This window comes from Pongo abelii, chromosome 7 (genome assembly GCF_028885655.2).
Source record: "Pongo abelii isolate AG06213 chromosome 7, NHGRI_mPonAbe1-v2.0_pri, whole genome shotgun sequence".
NCBI classification, from domain to species: Eukaryota; Metazoa; Chordata; class Mammalia; order Primates; family Hominidae; genus Pongo; species Pongo abelii.
This window is the reverse complement of record NC_071992.2, coordinates 32,564,411-32,585,576: the sequence shown is the minus strand read 5'-3', so window position 1 is coordinate 32,585,576 and position 21,166 is coordinate 32,564,411. Positions and strand designations below refer to the sequence as shown.

The following is a 21,166-nucleotide window of genomic DNA, read 5'->3' as shown; positions in this document are numbered from 1 at the left end:
AAGGACTTTTTTGTTTATTTGTTTTGAAATGGAGTCTCACTCTGTCCCCCAGGCTGGGGTGCAGTGGCGTGATCTCAGCTCACTGCACCCTCTGCCTCCCAGGATCAATTGATTCTCCTGCCTCAGCCTCCGGAGTAGCTGGGATTACAGGCACATGCCACCATGCCTGGCTAATTTTTGTATTTTTAGTAGAGACAGGGTTTTACCATGTTGGCCAGGCTGGTTTTGAACTCCTGACTTTAAGTGATCCACCCACCTTGGCCTCCCAAAGTGCTGGGATTATAGGCGTCAGCCACCGAGCTCGGCATTGTTTTTTTGAGACAGAGTCTCACTCTGTTGCCCAGGCTGGAGTGCAGTGGTGCCATCTCAGCTCACTGCAACCATGGCCTCCGGGGTTCAAGACTCATGTCTCAGCCTCCTGAGTGGGTGTGACTACAGGTACACACCACCACTCTGGCTAATTTTTGTATTTTTAGTAGAGACCGAGTTTTCCTGTGTTGCCCAAGCTGGTCTTTTATTTTCACCATAAGGCATACTCAGTGATGGTTTCTTTCTAATAATGGTTAATAGGCTTCTGAGTTAGGTCTTCGGGATTTGAATTCCTGCTCTGCCATTCACCAGGTGTTTAATTTTTAAATTTTTTTATCATTACAGAATTTTTATTTGACTATCCTAGAAAAACATCAAGTCACCAGCTGTTTAATCTTGTGCAAGTTATTTAACCTCTTTGAACCTCAGTGTCCACATCTATAAAATGGAGACAATTAACAGTACAGTATTTATTTCTTGGGTTGAGGGAAGATAAAATTATAAAGGTCTTAGCACAGTGCTTAGCTCAATACATATTAATTATGGGCTTATTATTTTGAGAAATATTTCATAACGTCTTCATAGAAATCACCTACGTTTGTCCAGTGGGGTTTTTTTTTGAGACAGGGTCTCACTCTGCTGCCCAGGCTGGAATACAGTGGTGCGATCACATTTCACCACAGCCTCAACCCCCCGGGCTCAAGTGATCTGCTACCTCAGCCTCCTGAGTAGCTGGGGCTACAAGTGTGCACCACCACACCTGACTAATTTTTAAATTTTTTGTAGAGACCAGGTCTTACTATGTTGCCTACGCTGGTCTCGAACTCCTGGAATACAGTGATCCTCCTCCTGTGGCTTCCCTTCCCAGAGTTCTGGGATTACAGGCATGAGCCACTGTGCCTGGCATCCTCTAGTGTTTGAAAGAAATTTTTTTTGTAAGAGATAGTGTCTCATTCTGTCACCCAAGCTGGAGTGTAGTGGTGCAATCATAGCTCACTGTAACTTTGAATTCCTGGGCTCAAGTGATCATTTCACCTCACCCTCCAGAGTAGCCCGGACTACAGGTGTATGCCACCACACCCAGCTAATTTTTAATTTTTTTGTGGATATGAGGAACTCCCCTATGTTGCCCAGGTTGGTCTCGAACTCGTGGGCTTAAGGGGTCTTCCCGCCTCAGCCTCCCAAAGTGCTGGGATTACAGGTGTGAGCTACTGCACCCAGCCCAAAATGGTGATTTTTCTGTGTTCCATCTCCATTTATTACATGTCAGTCTGTAGGAAGGAAGAACTTTTCCTTCTTCCCTTAAATTTTGTAATCAGAAAAAAATTTTTGTAAAAGAATTGGATCCTATTCTAATTGAGGTGTGGTGTGTTTCCATTCTCCCTCATTGTGCTGGGCCTCGCTGCCCTGTGACCTGGACCTTCCTTCCTTTGCCTTCCGGGCTCAACCGTGTGCTCGGATGACCTGTACACTGTCCTTGGGGGCACAGGATCGTGGTCTACCACAAGACAAATTCGAAGCTGCACTTACTACTTTGTTGTGCAGTTGGTAGTTGTAGATATTCCCAAAGGAGACACCAGTCTCTACAGCTTGGGAGATCAATGTTTTTGTGTCTCCATCTCTATCCTTTTCTCTGTGCTTCATCTGTGGATCACAAAAACCGCTACTCCGAATTAACCCACTATTCCAATGTTTCTCAAATTTAAGAGTCACCTGAAGGCAAGAGACAGTGTTGGTCAAAATGTAGTTCCTAGCTGGGCACATGCACACCTGTAATCCCAGCTACTCGGGAGGCTGAGGCCAGAGATCTCTTGAGCCTAGGAAAGGAGTTTGAGACCCCTGACTTTAAAAGAAAAATAAGGCCGGGCACGGTGGCTGGCACCTGTAATCCTAGCATTTTGGGAGGCTGAGGTGAGAGAATCGCTTGAGGCCAAGAGTTCCCTACTAGTCCTGGTAACATAGTGAGACCCTATTTCTACAAAACAAACAAACAAACAAATAAATAAATAAATTAGCCGGGCGCTGTGGCGGGCACCTGTAGTCCCAGCTACTGGGAAGGCTGAGGGAGGATCGCTACTTGAGCACAGTAGGTAGAGGCTGCAGTGAGCAGAGATCGCATCACTGCACCCCCGCCTGGGGGAGAGAGAGACCCAGTCTCACAGAAAAAGCAAGAACAAACAAAAGTGGTCTCTGGAACAAACCTGGACAAACAACCCCCCGAATAGAGGCAAATTTCTCTTCCTGGAGAAGCCGGTGCCACTGGCAACTCCCCAGGGGGCCAGCTCGGGAAAAGCCAGCTGAAACGAGAGGACGTTCACCGTTCCTCGCCTCGCTCCACCGGACTTCAGAAGGCTACAAGCGGCAGGCGCCGCTCCGGATCCAGGTGCCGGGGTGAGAACGGAGGCGGAGAAACCCCTCAGGCTCCGCCACCGGGGCGGGGAACAGGGAGGCGGCCCCGCCTCTGGGCATCCTCCTGGGTCTTGCCTAGCGGCGGGCGCATGCTTAGTCACCGTGAGGCTGCGCTTGCCCGGGGCCCGCGCCCCCCTACCCCGGGGACCGCCCCCGGGCCGCCCGCCCCCCTCGGCGCGCCACTTCCGCGTGCATGGCCCTGCTGCCCCGAGCCCTGAGCGCCGGCGCGGGACCCAGCTGGCGGCGGGCGGCGCGCGCCTTCCGAGGCTTCCCGCTCCTTCTGCCTGAGCCCGCGGCCCTCACGCGCGCCCTCTCCAGTGCCATGGCCTGCAGGCAGGAGCCACAGCCGCAGGGCCCGCTGCCCGCCGCTGGCGCCGTGGCCTCCTATGACTACCTGGTGATCGGGGGCGGCTCGGGCGGGCTGGCCAGCGCGCGCAGGGCGGCCGAGCTAGGCGCCAGGGCAGCCGTGGTGGAGAGCCACAAGCTGGGTGGCACTTGCGTGAGTACCGCCGGTTTGTTCGGGCGGGGGGGCGCCGCTTTGTCTCGGTCTTTCGGGGGGCAACCTGTGCTAGTTCCTATGACGATCCCGTCCCCCGGCGCTGCGCTTTCCTCTTTTCCACCCCCGCAACTCCCCATTCCGAAGCCAGGATCCCAGCAGGTGGAGAAGAGAGAGGCGTCCAGGGGCTTCTCTGCGGCACGCAAAGCCGAGCCAGCGTCTGCTTCCGCACGGATGCGATATTGACCAGGGCCGGGGCGGGTTAGATTAACCTTCCTCCATCCTCATTTGTCCAAGTGGGAGAGGATTGGATTCTATTCTTGACCGCATGAAACACAAAACTGCATCTGGGAACATTGCTGGTGGCCTGTGTGTAGGGACGAGGGTGACGGTGCCGTTGGTGGCGGAGGGTACCCTTAAGAACGTAGATCCTAGTTCTCCCGTTTCAAGGGCAGAATGATTTATAGCGGTTGTTGTCAACCTTGGCTGCACATTAGAATCACCTGAGGGTGCCTGGATTCCCGACTTAACTGGTCTGAGGTGCCCCTGGGCTTTGGGATGTTTCCCGACTTAATTGGTCTGAAGTGCAGCCTGGGCTTTGGGATTTTCAGGTGATCTGAATTTCAGCCAAGGCGACCTTGTTTAGGTGAGTTCTCAGAGCTTTTGTTTTGTCTTGGTTTTATGTGGATTGCAAAACTAAAAACAGGGATGTAAATCCTGAGATTTACAAAATTCATAATTTTTTAAAATAAGGGTTTTTGTTTGTGTTTGTTTTTTGAGACAGGGTCTTGCCCTGTCACCTAGGCTAGAGTGCAGTGGCCATCATAGCTCACTGCAGCCTCGAACTCCCGGGCTCAAGAGATCCTCTCACCTCGACTTCCTGAGTAGCTGGAACTACAAGGGGCGAACCACCACGCTTAGTTAATTATTATTATTTTTTGTAGAGATGGGGGTCTCGCTATGTTGCTCTTGGACTCAACCCATCTTCCCGCCTCAGCCTCCCAAAGTGCTGGGATTATAAGCCTGAGCCACTGCACTCATCCTAAAAATAAATGTTGTTTACAAGTTATTGGTGTGCCTGCCCTTTTCTATCACAAGATTTGGGTGTTGACGATTAAAATGCTGTATCCAAGAGGATCCTGGGATTCGGGATAGGTTCTCTAAATTCCTTTGGAGATGAATATTTAAATTATGTCAAATTGGGAGCTCCTTAAGGACAGGGATGGGCTTCTGTGTTTGTGTGTCTCTTATCACCTTAAAATCCCTTGCTCAATAAGCACTTGTGCAATGAATGAAACTAAAAATGGACAGTTATGAAAAGGCTGACTTCATTGTTCAGTGCCCTTTTTAAAAAATGAACTTGGAGATGAAGAGAAAGGAAAAATCCCTGTCAATTATCAACTTGCACTTTGACACCATAGTCCAGACAGAAGGTTAGAAGTCTGTCTCTCCAGAAGGCAGATTGTGGGGTGCCACTAAGTGCCCCCCTCCCACACCTCGTGAGAGTACTTGATCACTTCTCCTGTTCTGCTCTCCACATTTTCTCTGTCTTCCTCTTTCTCTACTTATGTTATAATGTGCTTCAGAGGTTCACCCACTTTACCTTCCTGTTACGAATTTTTTTTTTTTTTTTTTTTTTTTTTTTTGAGAGGGAGTCTCACTCTGTCACCCAGGCTGGAGTACAGTGGTGCAATCTGGTCTCACTGCAACCTCCGCCTCCCGGGTTCAAGCAATTCTCCCATCTCAGCTTCTCAAGTAGCTGGGAGTGCAGGTGCATGGCACCATGCCCGGCTAGTTTTTGTACTTTTAATAGAGATGGGGTTTTGCCATGTTGGCCAGGCTGGTCTCAAACTCCTGACCTCAGGTAATCCACCCACCTTGGCCTCCCAAAGTGCTTGGATTACAAGCATGAGCCACCACACCCAGCTAATTTTTTGTTTTTAAAATTTATTTATCTATTTTTTTTTTCAAGATGAAGTCTTGTTCTGTCACCCAGGCTAGAGTGCAGTGGTGCAATCTCGGCTCACTGCAACCTCCGCCTCCTGGGTTCAAGCAATTCTCCTGCCTCAGCCTCCCAAATAGCTGAGATTACAGGTGCCACTACACCCAGCTAATTTTTGTATTTTTAGTAGAGCCAGGCTGGTCTTGAACTCCTGACCTCGTGATCCGCTCACCTCGGCCTCCCAAAGTGCTGGGATTACAGGCGTGAGCCACCACGTGAGCCTGGCCTATTTTTATTTGTTTTTATTTTTTTTAGAAACAGGGTTTTGCCATGTTTCCCAAACTGGTCTCATGCCTGTGCTTAAGCAGTCGGCCTGCCTTGGCCTCCCAAAATGCTGGGATTACAGGCATCAGCCACCACTCCTGTCCCATTTTTTGTATTTTAAGTGCTGGGATTGGGGGTGGGTAGGGAGAAAACGATAGATATAAACATTTGTGAGACACGTCCCTTCCCTTAAGGAATTTTGTGGTTGTGAAAGAAAAAAATATTGGAACCCCAAAGTATGCCAGAAGGAAAGTTCAGCTTGGAAACTGAATCACACAAAAACTGCTTTTCCTTTTGTTCCCAAACAGCTGTAATTTCACAATCCCATGTCATAGACTTATTTCCTCTACTCCTGCTTTTCACTTTTACTTTATCTTATGTAAAATGTAGATTTACTGAGGCTCATAAGAACCTCACAAGAATGTAACCATCTAGGCTGGGCGTGATGGCTCATGCCAGCACTTTGGGAGGCCGAGGCAGGCAGATCACCTGAGATCAGGAGTTCGAGACCAGCCTGGCCAACACGGTGAAACTCCATCTCTACTAAAAATACAAAAATTATCCAGGCATGGTGGTGGGCACCTGTAATCCCGGCTACTTGGAAGGCTGAGGCAGAAGAATCGCTTGAACCCGGGAGGCGGAGGTTGCAGTGAGCCGAGATCGTGCCACTGCACCCCAGCCTGGGCAATAGAGTGAGACTTTGTCTCAAAAAAAAAAAAAGAAAAAATGTAATCATTTGCCTCACTGACTATCCTCCCTCCCTTTTATTTTTCCTCCTTGTTCATTCCCCTTTAAATACTAACATTCCCAAAACATCCTTTGGAAAAAGCATAGGTCACAGATACTCCTGCGATCTGTATTTTTTCCTAGGTGCATCTTGAACCTTGGCTAAATAAACCTCTATAGTTTGAGACCTGTCTCAATCACATTTTGGTTTGCAGTGGGGAAGACAAAATACAGTCAACCCCAAAGGGGAGTGGTTTGTGTTCATTGCTGCAAGTAATAAGAAATTACGGTAGTCCAGAGAACAGTTGAAATGATCACTTATATGTGGGCATCATGGGAAGATTTCATGAAGGAGATGGTATCTTTTGGGACCTCTAAAGATGGGGCCGGGCATAGTGGCTCATGCCTGTAATCCCAGCACTTTGGGAGGCTGAGATGGGTGGATCACTTGAGGCTAGGAGTTTGAGACCAGCCTGGCCAACATAGTGAAACCCCATCTCTACTAAAAATACAAAAATTAGCCGGGTGTGGTGGCGCACTCTACTTGGGAGGCTGAGGCACAAGAATCACTTGAGCCCAGGAGGCAGAGGTTGCAGTGAGCCAAGATCATGCCTCTGCACTCCAGTGTGGGCAATAGAGTGAGACTCTGTCTTAAAAAAAAAAAAAAAAAAGTGGAGGGTTGGGTTGGGTAGTATTCTTTGACATTCGGAACCTCAAAAGATGGGTCCCAGGCCTAGGCATCGAAACGGGATATGTTGTGTAATCAAATCTGGAGCACAGGGTGTCTCTTTAATAGAAATAAGAAATGAGAAGCTGATGGGTAGGTTGTGGTTTGAAAAATGTGGAGTTTCCAGGCCGGGCGCAGTGGCTCATGCCTGTAATCCCAGCACTTTGGGAGGCCGAGGTGGGCGGATCACAAGGTCAGGAGTTCGAGACCAGCCTGGCCAATATGGTGAAACCCCGTCTCTACTAAAAATACAAAAATTAGCCAGCTGTGGTGGCGGGCACCTGTAGTCTCAGCTACTTGGGAGGCTGAGGCAGGAGAATAGCTTGAACCCGGGATGCGGAGGTTGCGGTGAGCTGAGATCGCACCACTGCACTCCAGCCTGGACGACACAGCGAGACTCTGTCTCACAAAAAAAAAAAAAGAAAAAAATGTGGAGTTTCCAGACACACAGTGAACTGGGGGCGGGGGTGGGTTTGAGCAAACCAGTGACTCAGTAAAAGTAGTTTTGTGGTAAGCCATAGGATTGAGATCTCACCCTTGGCGATGCCCAATAGAAGTTTGTCTTTCTGTCTTTTTCTTTTTCTTTCAATTTATAGAGATAGGGTCCCACTACATTGCCTAGGCTGGTATTGAACTCCTGGACTCAAGCAATCCTCCTGCTTTGATCTCCGAAAGTGTTAGGATTACAGGTGTGAGCCACTGTGCACGGCAGAAGTTTAAGATTGGTTCTCCCATGAGTTCTTTCCTAAATGAAATCCATTAATTTCTAATGCTTGGGGAAATTTTAAAGTTGTGGTGAATGAACTCACACGGAAGGTTCAAATTAGAATGTGTGTCTAGCAGTGGTCATTTACAGGTTGGTTTTTCATTGTTTTATCAGTGTTCTTTCATTTAATTGTTCAACTGTTAAAGTTTATGGGAGGCCATTGGTTTGGACCAGCCTCCTGCACTAGGTCCCAGCAGACCTGGGTGTGTGTGTGGGTGTGTGTGTGTGTGTGTGTTGCAACCTCCGTCTCCTGGGTTCAAGGAATTCATGTGCCTCAGCCTCATAAGTAGCTGGGACTACAGGCGCAGGCCACCACGCCTGGCTAATTTTTTGTATTTTTAGTAGAGATGAGGTTTCACCATGTTGGCCAGGCTGATCCCGAACTCCTGACCTAAAGTGATCCACCCGCCTCAGCCTCCCAAAGTGCTGGGATTACAAGTATGAGCCACCGCGTCTGGCGTGTTGTTTCATTTTTAAGAGACAGAGTCTCCCTCTGTTTCCCAGGCTGGAGTGCAGTGGTGTGATCTCAGCTCACTGTAGCCTCAAACTCCTGGGCTCAAGCAATCCTCCCACCTCAGCCTCCCAACTAGCTGGTTCTGCAGGTAGATACCACTGAGCCTTGCTTCAATTCAGCATTTCAAGTCTCCAAAAGGTTAAATATATTGCTTATCTCATGATCACGTGTAGACTGGAGAGAAATGCAAAGATCGCCCAAAGCCAAGGGGAATTAGAGCCTTCTGGGAGCTTTGCCTCTGTGGTTCCCTTCTCTGCCTACACAGGTGTTGGGAGAGTCAGCTTAAGGAAAAGTTGTTTCTAAGTTGCCGCTCCCTTGCTCCCTTTGCCCCAGGGCCTGGGGAACTTGTGGTCCTGGGTTCCTGCTGAGTGTACTGATTCTATGATAAGAATAACCAGGTTCCTGTGGTTTTGGCGAGTAGTTCTCACCAATGAGAGTTGGGTAGTAAGGGTTGATCATGTGACAGAAGTTCATGATCGCCAAGTCACAGTGAACTGTGCTGCACAGCAGCAGTTGGAGAGGCCTAGAGGAGAGAGAGGTAGGGGCTTTGAAAGATCCATGAACAACAGGCTGCTCAGTGAATCATTGTTCATCTAGGCTGAAAACAATTACCCAGCAACATGTAAATCATAACCTCACTTGGAAGTGATACTGTGTACTTTGATATTATGATGTCTATACCCTGATAAAGCTGAACACTGGACATGCTTTTTTTTTTTTTTTTTTTTTTTTTGAGACAGGGTCTCATTGTGTCACCCAGGCTGGAGTGCAGGGGCGTGATCATAGCTCACTGCAACCTTGAACTCCCAAGCTCAAGTGATCCTCCCACCTCAGCCTTCCCAGCAGTGAGGACCACAGGCACATGGCCACCACCATGCCCTGGTTGATTTTTTAAATTTTTAATAGAGACAAGGTCTTGCTTTGTTGCCCAGGCTGGTCTCGAACTCCTGAGCTCAAGCAGTCCTCCCACCTCAGCCTCCCAAAGTGCTGGGATTACAGGCATGAGCCTCCGTGCCTGGCCTGAACATGCATTATTAAATGCAATTTACTAAAAGGAGGTCAGTTTAAAGGAACTCTGTCATCAGTTCCTGCAATATTGACAGATAGCCCTCCGAAATAGAAGGTTACCCTAATGTGTCTCCTGGGTTTAGAATTTCATAGAATGGGGCCCACTCATATTCATAAGTGACAAATAAAGGAGTGGCCATAAAGGGTGGGGCTAGTTAAAGCAAGCAAATGCTATTGTTGAAATTTGGCTTTTAACTTACCTTGTTGAGTGCTTACTTTTTTTGTACTAGTCTTCATATACTGTTGCTTTGCCATCTGCCTCAAAACCCACTAAATCTGCAGGGCTAGGAAAAGATAGACTGCCTCTGAATCCTTCAGGGTGTCTATTTCTTTGTAAAACATACTTTGAAAAGTAACCACAGAGAATGCTTTTTTTTTTTTTTTTTGGAGACAGAGTCTGGCTGTCGCCCAGGCTGGAGTGCAGTGGTGCCATCTTGGCTCACTGCAACCTCTGCCTCCCGGGTTCAAGTGATTCTCCTGCCCAGCCTCCTGAGTAGCTGGGACTACAGGCGTGTGCCACTACACCCAGCTAATTTTTTTTTTTTTTTTTTTGTAGAGACGAGGTTTCACCACATTGGCCAGGCTGGTCTCGAACTCCTGACCTCAACCGATCCACCCACCTTGGCCTCCCAAAGTGCTGGGATTATAGAAATGAGCCACCGTGTCTGTCCAAGAATCCAAGAACTTTTTTTATAGAGGGAAACTAAAGGAATGATACGGAAATACTGATACCCTTTGGCTTTTTTTTTTTTTTTCTTGACACGAAGTCTCACTCTGTCACCCTGGCTGGAGTGCAGTGGCACGATCTTGGCTCACTGCAGCCTCCACCTCCCGAGTTCAAGTGATTCTCCTACCTCAGCCTCCTGAGTAGCTGGGATTACAGGTGCCCGCCATCACAGCTGGCTAATTTTTATATTTTTAGTAGAGACTGAGTTTTGCCATGTTGGCCAAGCTGGTCTCAAACTCCTGACTTCAAGTGATCCGCCCGCCTTGGCCTCCCAAAGTGCTGGGATTACAGGCCTGAGCCACCATGCCCAGACCACTTTGGCATTTGTAAGTGGCTTCCAGTCAGTGACAATTCATTACCTTCTATTCACAAGGTGTTGCAACATTAAATATTACTGCAGTTACTTTTGCACCAACCTAATAGGATGTGGAGGTTCTAAGTCCTTTTCTTTTTGGGGGACGGGAGATGGTGGGTATCAGGTAATAGTGGGGACTGACATCCAGAAGAGTTGTCTCACAAAACTCTTCTTCTCCCCGGATGCCCCAGGGTAACAATTATTTTTATTTTTTAAATTTTTTTTGTTTTTTGAGGCAGGGTCTCTGTCGCCCAGGCTGGAGTGCAGTGGCACGATCATGGCTCACTGCAGCCTCAGTATCCTGGGTTCAGGTGATCCTCCTGCCTCAGCTTCCCAACCGGCTGAGACTACAGGATATTATTTGTGGTGATGCGGTCTCGCTGTGTTGTCCAGGCTCCTCTCAAACTCCTGGGCTCAAAGGATCCTCCAGTCTTGACCTGTCAAAAGTGCTGGATTACAGGTGTGAGCCACGGCACCCAGTCACACTTTTTAAAAATCTGGTGATTTCCTGAGACTGGAAGGTTCAGGTTAATGTTCTGCTTAGCTAAGAATTGAACAAAAACAGCCTTTGTTAATATCTCTTGCAAATGTATCCATTGATTTTCTTGCTTTAGATTCTGCTTTACACAGACTGCTTTTTTTTTTCTCTCTTTCTCAAGCTTGATGCCTCCCTGAACTAACCTTCATCTGAAATGAAAAAAAAAAGACTTTGAAGGTAGAGACATGGATATTGAATAGTGAATATGTGCCAGGGACTGGGCCGTGTCCAGACAGCATTATATTTAGTCATGGTTGGTGTAAAGCTGATGAAATGCAACAGAGACAGGGATCTTTATCTGTTTAAGTCATCAGTATAGTCCAAGCCCCTAGAACAGTGTTTTGCACATAGCAAGTACTCAGTATATAGTTGCTGAAATAATTGAGTTGATGAATCGATAGTGTTTTGCCTTGGAAATTATGACTCGTCTATTTTCTAAATAGTTCTCATTCTGGTCTTGAATTAGATTTTAGGCAGCAAAGAAGGACGACAGAGGGAGGAAACTGTAGGCAATTCTGTGGTGGGGGGTTGTGGGGAACCAGAGGAAAGAAGTTAACAATTTTTTTTTGAGACAAGGTCTTGCTGTGTCACCCAGGCTGGAGTGCAGTGGTGCAATATAGCATATGGCAGCCTCAAACTCCTGTGCTCAAACGATCCTCCCACCTCAGCCTCCCATGTAGCTGGGACTACAGGCGTGCAACACCATACCTGGCTAATTTTTAAATATTTTATTTGTGGAGACGAGGCCTTACTATGTTTCTCAGGCCGGTCTCTAACTCGTGGGCTCAAGCAGTCCTCCTACCTCACCTCCCAAAGTTTTGGGATTACAGTGTGAGCCACCACACCCAGCCGGAAGTTCACTATTGAACACAGATGATGTTCTTGGCAGGCGCAATTGCAAATTAACCAAGTTCTTGTTTTACTGCCAACATGGGCAATGTGAAGTTTCTACCTGGCTAGGCAGGATTGAAGGTAACGAGGCAGGCCCTAGGAAAAATGATGAAGCTTCTGAATTTTGCCACCTGTTATCACCAGATAACAGGTGGCCCACTGATCGGGATTCTGAACACTAGATTGATGCCAGCAGGCCTACTGATCGGGATTCTGAACACTAGATTGGTTGGAAAAGGAAGCTCTCAGGAATGGATCATCGGTTTGGAAAGGGAGGCTGAGTTACAGGAGTCTCCTTGATGATGTATTTACTGAACGGCCTGTGAAATTTGTTTCTTAGCTGGGTGTGGTGACTCACGCCTGTTATCCCAGCACTTTGGGAGGCTGAGGTGGGTGGATCACTTGAGGCCAGGAGTTTGAGACTAGCCTGGTCAACATGGCAAAACCCCATCTCTCCTAAAAATTCAAAAATTGGCTGGGCGCGGTGGCTCAGGCCAGTAATCTCAGCACTTTGGGAGGCCGAGGTGGGCGGATCATGAGGTCAGTAGATTGACACCATCCTAGCTAACACGGTGAAACTCCGTCTCTACTAAAAATACAAAAAAAAAAAAAAGAAAAAATTTATCCAGGCGTGTTAGCACACGCCTGTAGTCCCAGCTACTCTGTAGGCTGAGGCAGGAGAATTGCTTGAACCCAGGAGGTGGAGGTTGCAGTGAGCCGAGATCGCACCACTGCACTTCAGCCTGATGACGGAGTGAGACCTCGTCTCAAAAAAAAAAAAGAAAGAAAGAAAAATTCAAAAATTAGCTGGGCATGGTGGCAGGCACCTGTAATCCCAGGTACTGGGGAGGCTGAAGCTGGAGAATTACTTGAACTCAGGAGGCAGAGGTTGTGATGAGCCGAGATCGCACCACTGGACTCCAGCCTGGGCAACAAGAGTGAGACTCCATCTCAAAACAAAACAAAGCAAGAAAAAAAAAAAAAACACCTTAGCAGGGCATAGTGGTGCGTGCCTATAATCTCAGCTACTTGGGAAGCTGAGAATCACTGGAACCTGGGAGGCAGAAGTTGCAGTGAGCTGAGATTGTGTCACTGCACACTCCAGTCTGGGCGACAGAGCGAGACTCTGTCTCAAAAAGAAAAAAAGAAACTTGTTTCTTATCCCTTATTAATGCCCACCTGGAGAACCAGGGAATCTGCCAGTGTTGTATGCTTAGGGTCTTAGCAATGTGTAACTTTGGGCAACCAGAGCCCTGAGAACTCATCTGGATAATGCTGCAGTCTGGGAGGCAAACTTCCTTTGTGATCAGCTGATGTGTTTTAGGTAGGAAGGCCCCTGGGGAGTTTATCTCCGCCTTTCCGTATGCCTTGTGTGCATGTGGGGAGCCAGCAGACGCAGAAATAATTCAGAGGTGTCAGAGTCACCATCACATCTATCATGGATTAGAAATAGATGCTTTATATACCTTATCTCTGACCTGCTCAAAATCTCCATAATGGAAGCATTCTTCCCTTAACTGAGCTAGGAGAAATTTGGAAACTCACCCACCTCTAGCCACTAAATGGGAGAGCTGAGAGTCAAACTCCTATCTGTCTGACTTGAGGCCTGTGCTCCCTCTGACAACCTGATGCACAGGTCAGCTAGAGCAGCGGTCCCCAGCCTTTTTGGCATCAGGAACTAGTTTCGCGGAATACAATTTTTCCACGGACCAGCAGTGGGGGATGGTTTCAGGATGATTCAGGATTCAAGTGAATCACATTTATTTATTTATTTATTTATTTATTTATTTATTTTTATTTTTTTGAGACGGAATTTTGCTCTTGTTGCCCAGGCTGGAGTGCAATGGCATGATCTCGGCTCACTGCAGCCTCTGCCTCCTGGGTTCAAGCGATTCTCCTGCCTCAGCCTTCCAAGTAGCTGGGATTACAGGCACCCACCACCACACCTGGCTAATTTTTGTATTTTTAGTAGAGATGGGGTTTCACCATGTTGGCCAGGCTGGTCTTGAACTCCTGACCTCAGGTAATCTGCCCGTCTCGGCCTCCCAAAGTGCTGCAATTACAGGCTTGAGGCACCACGCCCAGCCTGCATCACATTTATTGTGCACTTTATTTCTGTTATTATGTTGTAATATATAATGGAATAATTATACAACTCACCATAATCTAGACTCCGAGGGAGCCCTGAGCTTGTTTTCCTGCAACTAGTTGGTCCCATCTGGGGGTGATGGGAGACAGTGACAGATCATCAGCAATTAGATTCTCATAAGGAGTGTGCAACCTAGATCGCTTGCATGCACAGATCACAGTAGGGTTCATGCTCCTATGAGAATCTAATGCCGCCACTGATCTGAAAGGAGGTGGGTGGAGCTCAGGCGGTAATGCTAGCGGTGGGGAGCAGCTATAAATACATATGAAGCTTTGCTCACTTGCCTGCCACTCACCTCCTGCTGCAGCCTGGTTCCTAATAGGCACCTGGGGGTCGGGAACCCCTGAGCTAGAGAAAGGGGAAAGAAGGCCGAGTGCGGTGGCTCATGCTTGTAATTCCAACTTTTGGGAGGCTAACGTGAGAGGATTGCTTCAGCCCAGCGTTTTGAGACCAGCCTGGGCAACATAGTAAGACCCTGTCTCTAATTTGTTTGTTTGTTTGTTTCCTTTCTCTTTTGAGATGGAGTTTCGCTCTTGTTGCCCAGGCTGGAGTGCAATGGCATGATCTCTGCTCACGGCAACCTCCACCTCCGGGTTCAAGCGATTCTCCTGCCTCAGCCTCCCAAGTAGCTGGGATTACAGGCATGTGCTACCATGCCCACCTAATTTTGCATTTTTAGTAGAAACAGGGTTTCTCCATGTTGATCAGGCTGGTCTTGAACTCCTGACCTCAGGTGATCTGCCCACCTCGGCCTCCTGAAGTGCTGGGATTACAGGCATAAGCCACCATGCCCAGCCTCTGTCTCTAATTTGTAAGACATTGAAAAAAAAAAAAATATATGGGGGAAAGAGAAGGGAGCAGCAGAGGGGATGGGTGAGCGAGAGCATGCCAGCTTTTCACCCCTGGCCTCCCCAGCTCTCAGTGGAGCTAAGTGTATGTGTATTTTTTTAGATAGGGTCTCATTCTGTTGCCCAAGCTGGAGTGCAGTGGTGCTATCTCGGCTCACTGTAGCCTTGACCTCCCAAGCTCAAGGGATTCTCCTGCCTCAGCCTCCCCAGTAGCTGGGACTACAGGCTTACACTATCACACCTGGCTAATTTTTGTATTTTTTCTAGAGATAGTGTTTCACCATGTTGCCCAGGCTCATCTTGAACTCCTGGCCTCAAGCGATCCACCTGCCTTGGCCTCCCAAAGTGCTGGGATTATAGGCATGAGCCGCCACTCCCAGCCTAAATGTGCTTTTCGTTCCTTCCAAGTCAGAGGCACTGAAGTCATGTGATGTTGCTGGCATGTAAATAGGTCTCTAAAAGCAGTGGAAATCCCTGGAGGCCTATTCACAGGAGCTGGCAAAATAGGACAGTGGTATTTCAGGGTCATAGGCTTCCTTTCAACCAGTGCCCCAGGCCCCAAAGTGTGTTGTGCTGGGGCGCAGCTTCTCTGGCCCAGCAAGGCCACAATTTTCCACCATCCTCTTCCTCTGCTTTCTGGCCCAGTGCTCTTCAATTTTAGGGAATGTGGAGATTCTGCTGCTGCCCCTCGAGTCAATATCTTGGATAGGCTCAGAGCCTCTCTCTGGCTGGCACTGTAGGCCAAGATACTGATATAGTCCGCAAGAGCAGGGACTGTATCTATTTAGTGTCTTACCTTGCATAATGCCTGGCACAAGTGGGTGCTTACTCAGTACCTCTGAATGAATGACTGCAAGCTAAGATGACATAGAAGCGAAAAAGGCAGAAACTTCTAAAAAACAAACCAGAGTTATAGACACCAGGCACCAGTGAAAGCCCACCTTGGCGCTTAGAAGAAACATATTCCAAAAAAAGAATATGTTTTAAAATTAAACATATTTTTTAAAAACTTTAAAAACACATTTTTAAAAAACTTAGAAAAAGAAGCCTTAAATAACTTTAAAGTAGCTTCAGATATACATGAGGAACAAACTGATGGTATGTGAGAGTAGTTTAGAACATTGAGTGCTTTATGACACCCTTGGATTGCTTTTAATGATTCTTGGGAAGCCAGAAACAGTGACTGGAAGACCAGCAGTATTTATTTAGCAGACAAATCATCTCTACCTTTGGGAAAATTGCTTTTGGAGTCTGTCCTAGTTGAAGCCACTTAGTGAACTTAAATGGTGAACTGCAGGCTATAAAGGTGTGGGTGGAAAGCACTGGGAAGCACGTTGCCTGCCAAATAACTGGAAAAGGCAGGTTGGATGAGAAAATCATTCCCATTATGGGGCTAGCATTGTTCTTCCCACAGAGTTTCGACCTCCTTTCTCTGCTCTTACCATTAAGAAACCCCTGCCGTCCGTCCTCCTTTCTCAGAAATGGCTTATTCTGTTTATCCCAGTAATGTTGTCAGGTACTTGGGGGTTGAGAAATAGCATATCCTCAGCTTGGCCAGATGAAAGGGCACTCCAGATAAAAAGCCATACATTTATTATTATTATTATTATTATTATTATTTTTTTTTATTTTTAGAGGTAGGGTCTGGCTCTGTTACCTAGGCTGGAGTGCAATGGTATGATCAGAGCTTATTGTAGCCTTCAACTCCGGGGCTCAAGAGATCCTCCTGCCTCAGCCTCCTGAATAGCTGGAACTACAGGCATGCACCACCAAGCCCAGCTAATTTTTTATTTTTTATTTTTTTGCAGAGATGGGGTCTCAGGGTCTCACTATGTTGCCCAGGCTGGTCCCTAACTCCTGGGCTCAAGCAATCATCTTTCTTTTCGGCCTCCCAAAGTGTGGGGATTACAGGTGTGAGCCATCACGCCCAGCCCATAAATTATTCTAATTTTTAGTATGAAGTACTTTTACTTGTGATACTCTACCATGAAGGAAGCGGTGCTGGCAGGAATAGTGGAATAATTGCTGCTTGTAAACATTTAAGATTCTCCTGTGGATTTTGGTGAGTGATCATTAAACTGTTTTCCAAAAGCATATACAGGTCAAGCGTGGTGGCTCATGCCTATAATCCCGGCACTTTGAGAGGCTGAGGCAGGAGAATCACTTGATCTCAGGAGTTCAAGACCAGCCTGGGCAATATACTGAGACCTTGTCTCTATTTTATAAAGTATTTTTAATTTTTATTTAAAAAATAAAATAAAAAGCATATACAGGCCGTGTATGGTGGCTCACACCTGTAATCTCAACACTTAGGGAGGCCGAGTTAGGAGGATTGCTTGAGCCCAGGAGTTTGAGACCAGCCTGGGCAACATAGTGAGACCCTGTCTCTATATTTTTAGAAAAATATTTTTTATTTTTTTTAAAAAAGTATATCCAGGCATGGTGGCTCACGCCTGTAATCCCAGCACTTTGGGATGCCAAGGCGGGTGGATCACTTGAGCTCAGGAGTTTAAGACCAGCCTGGGCAACATGGTGAGACCCTGTCTCTACTAAAAATACCAGGCATGGCGGTGAACGCCTGTGGTCCCAGCTACTTGGGGGCTGAGGAGGGAGAATTGTTTGATCCTGGGGAGCAGAGGTTGCAGTGAGCTGAGATTACGCCATGGCACTCCAGCCTGAGTGACAGAGCAAGACTCTGTCTCAAAAAAAAAAAAAAAAAAAAAAAAAAGGCGTATAGAACAAAATGTGAAAGTTTTCTCCCTCTCCAGAGAAACACTGTTGACTGCTTGGAGTATAGCCAAACTGTGTTTATACCCATATATACATACACACATACTGCATATAAATACGAATTGGGTCATGGCATAACTACTATTCTGCAACTTTCTTTTTGATGCATAACAGTGTATGTTAGAACTCTTTCCATATAGTGCATAGAAATCTACCTTGCCCTTTTTAAATGGCTGCAGAATATTCCACCGACTCAATGTATAACTGTTTATTTAATACATCCCTGCCGATGGATATTTAACATGTCTGTAGTAACCCATTATCACCAAGCTTCAAGGAATATCCCCATAAATGCATCTTTGGACATGGGAGCATAATATGTGACTACTTTTCTAGGTTACTCTAAAAGTAGAATTGCTGGGCCAATCAGGATATGTTTGCTAACGCTAGTTATAGTCAACCTTTAAAATTTTTGCCAATCTGACAGATGAAAAATATTTCATTATTTAAATTATCTTTTATCTTTACTTTTAAAAAATGTAGATTTTGGCTGGGCATGGTGGCTCATGCCTGTAATTCCGGCACTTTGGGAGGCCAAGGTGTGTGGATCACTTGAGGTCATGAGTTCGAGACCAGCCTGGCCAGCAAGGCGAAACCACATCTCTACTCAAAATACAAAAATTAGCCAGGCAGGATGGCAGGCGCCTGTAATCTCAGCTACTCGGGAGGCTAAGGCATGAGAATCACTTGAACCTGGGAGGCAGAGGTTGCAGTGAGCTGAGATCTCGCCACTATCTATACTCCAGCCTGTGTGATATAGTAAGACTTGGTCTCAAAAAAAAAACCAACCAAACAAAATAATGTAGTTTTCTGGCTGGGCGCAGTGGCTCATGCCTGTAATCTCAGCACTTTGGGAGGCTGAGGCAGGTGGATCACCTGAGGTCAGTAGTTCGAGACCAGCATGGCCAACATGGCAAAACCCCTCTCTACTGAAAATATAAAAATTAGCTGGGCGTGGTGGTGCACACCTACAGTCCCAGCTATTCAGGAGGCTGAGGCAGGAGAATCGCTTGAATCTGGGAGGTGGAGTTTGCAGTGAGCTGTGATCGCACCATTGCACTCCAGCCTGGGCAACAAAGTGAGACTCTGTCTCAAAAAAAAAAAAAGTAGTTTTCTGAGTCTTGCTTTTTCTACTTTTATTCCATAAGTATTTTTCTTTATATTAACTAATAGTGAAATGGAAATGATTGTAACCAAATATGTATTTGTACATAACATGATAATCTGTGCATTTGTGCATTTCGCTTTTCTACATCTTTGGTTACTTCTTTAGGCCAAATGCCTAGTAGTTATAAATCAAAGTCATTTTATGAGCTCTAACATTTATTTAGGTTTTCTCAAGTTTCTTTACTAATGGTTAATCAATATCCTAAGTTCCATGCCATGTACTTTAAATTTTTGTGCTTTTGGTGAGTATTCACCAGTATCTCAATGTTCAGCCTTTCTTTGTGTGTGTGTTTCTTTTTTTAGGCAGGGTCTTGCAGTGTCACCCAGGCTGGAGTGCAGTGGGATGATCATGATCATGGCTCACTGCAGCCTTGTCCTCCCAGGCTCAAAGCGTCCTCCCACCTCAGCCTCCTGAGTAGCTGGGACCACAGGCGTGCACCACCATACCCAGCTAATTTTTTTTTGTAGAGACGTGGTCTCGCTTGTTGCCCAGGCTGGTCTCGAATTCATGGGCTTAAGCAATCCAACTGCCTCAGCTCCCAAAGTGCTGGAATTACAGGTGTGAACTACCAAGCCCTGGCCCATCTTGGGTGTTTATCCATGTATTCTGCAGTACTTTCCCGAGAAGTCCTCTTAGACAGCTGCTCAAATGGGCTGATTGTTCTTTCTCCGTCCGAGAAAAATGCTGATGAACGAACTTCTCTCCCTCATCACAGAAGGAAAATAATGTTCTTATCTTTTTTTAACAAAGAAAGTAACTAGAATTTAGTACACTGTGACTTAGAACCCAAGGAAGACTCCTCGCTTGATGCTTAGCATGCATTTCTTGCAGATTTCGTTTGATGGTTTAAATTCAATATTCTTAAAGTCTGTCTTTTTTTTTCCCCCAGGTGAATGTTGGATGTGTACCCAAAAAGGTAGAATTTTTATTTCTCTTTCCCTTTACAATCCTTTTTCTATTTGGTAAATCATAATCAAAATAAGAATGTTTCCAAATAGTTAAAATTCTTTCTGCAAAAAAACCCCCTAGACCCTACTAAAAGTGGCTTAAGCAATAGGATTGTTTTTGTTTGATTTGTGTTTTTTAAATTTTTTTATTTATTTTTAATTACTTTTTATTTTTATTATTTTTTTTTTTTTTGAGACGGAGTTTCGCTCTTGTCACCCAGGCTAGAGTACGGTGGCACGATCTTGGCTCACTGCAACCTCTGCCTCCTGGGTTCAAGTGATTCTCTTGCCTCAGCCTCCCAAGTAGCTGGGATGACAGGCACACGCCACTGCACTTGGCTGATTTTTGTATTTTTAGTAGAGATGGAGTTTCACCATGTTGGCCAGGCTGGTCTCGAACTCCTGACCTCAGGTGATCTGCCCACCTCGGCCTCCCAAAATGCTGGGATTATAGGCATGAGCCACCGACCCCAGCCAAGGCCTAGTAATTTAGTTTGGTCATCTACACCGCAGAACAGTTTTTTCTCAGCAGAAAGACCCAGCCAGCAAACCAAACTGTTGAATGGAATCTTCTTAAGTTTTGTGGGTTCATGGATTTTCTATATCATGTTAGTGATTTTTTTGGTGTTAATATCTGTGGTGCAGGTCACATTGAATGAATTCATTTTTTTACCCTTGACAAAGAGGAAAAAACAGCAGGTCTTATTTCTAAAGCTGCCTCTTGCTTATACTTGCAAAGAATTTTACCACTCATTTGAATGTACTTTCAACATATGTTGTAATCTCAAGCTTACCACCTTTATTAATGACATTCCATTTTAACTTGTCATCTTTTTGGTATTATATAAGAAAATCTCCTAATCTCATCAGTGATGCATACCTGAGTTTAATTCCAAAAAGCTTTTTTGAAATCTGTTCCCTGGTATAGGTAGATGTTTTTCTTTCTGTCTTGGGAAGACTTTTTTTCTCTGGGACATTTTCCCTCAACTATTTCCTTTCCTATTAGTCATACTTTTTGGAATCTGTTCTACTTGGAGCCATGCAAATATGACTGTATGAATTATATAAATTAATTATAAGGTGGTTTTATGTAGTTTAAACCAGTTATGGTGGTAAATTTCATGTTGATTGGTGCAAGTTTATTTTTTTTAAATATACCACTGGGCTAATACTGCACAGTAAACTGATTTTGTAATGTTTTAATCTCATATTTACTTATTCCTTCTGATCACATGTGGTAGACATTTATGTATGTTCATTTATATATGTTTTTGTTTCTTTCTTTCTTTTTTTTTTTTTTTTTTTGAGACAGAGTCTCACTCTTGCCCAGGCTGGAATGCAGTGGTGTGATTTCAGCTCACTGTAATCTCCACCTCCTAGGTTCAAGTGATTCTCCTGCCTCAGCACAAGTAGCTGGGACTACAGGCATGCACCACTATGCCCGGTTAATTTTTTTTTTTTGTATTTTTATT

The 21,166-nt window shown here is 45.9% G+C and overlaps 1 protein-coding gene across 1 annotated transcript in view; it reads left to right on the top strand.

Annotated features, from left to right (window-relative positions):
- The first annotated feature begins 2,759 nt into the window (after nt 1-2,759).
- The window catches only part of GSR (glutathione-disulfide reductase), a 58,831-nt gene continuing 40,424 nt past the window's right edge, over nt 2,760-21,166 (top strand). Inside the window, exons 1-2 of the mRNA XM_024251411.3 lie at nt 2,760-3,217; nt 19,637-19,663. Of these exons, the coding sequence (XP_024107179.3) occupies nt 2,912-3,217; nt 19,637-19,663 (333 nt within the window). The 5' untranslated portion in view covers nt 2,760-2,911. The remainder of the gene's footprint in view (nt 3,218-19,636; nt 19,664-21,166) is intronic.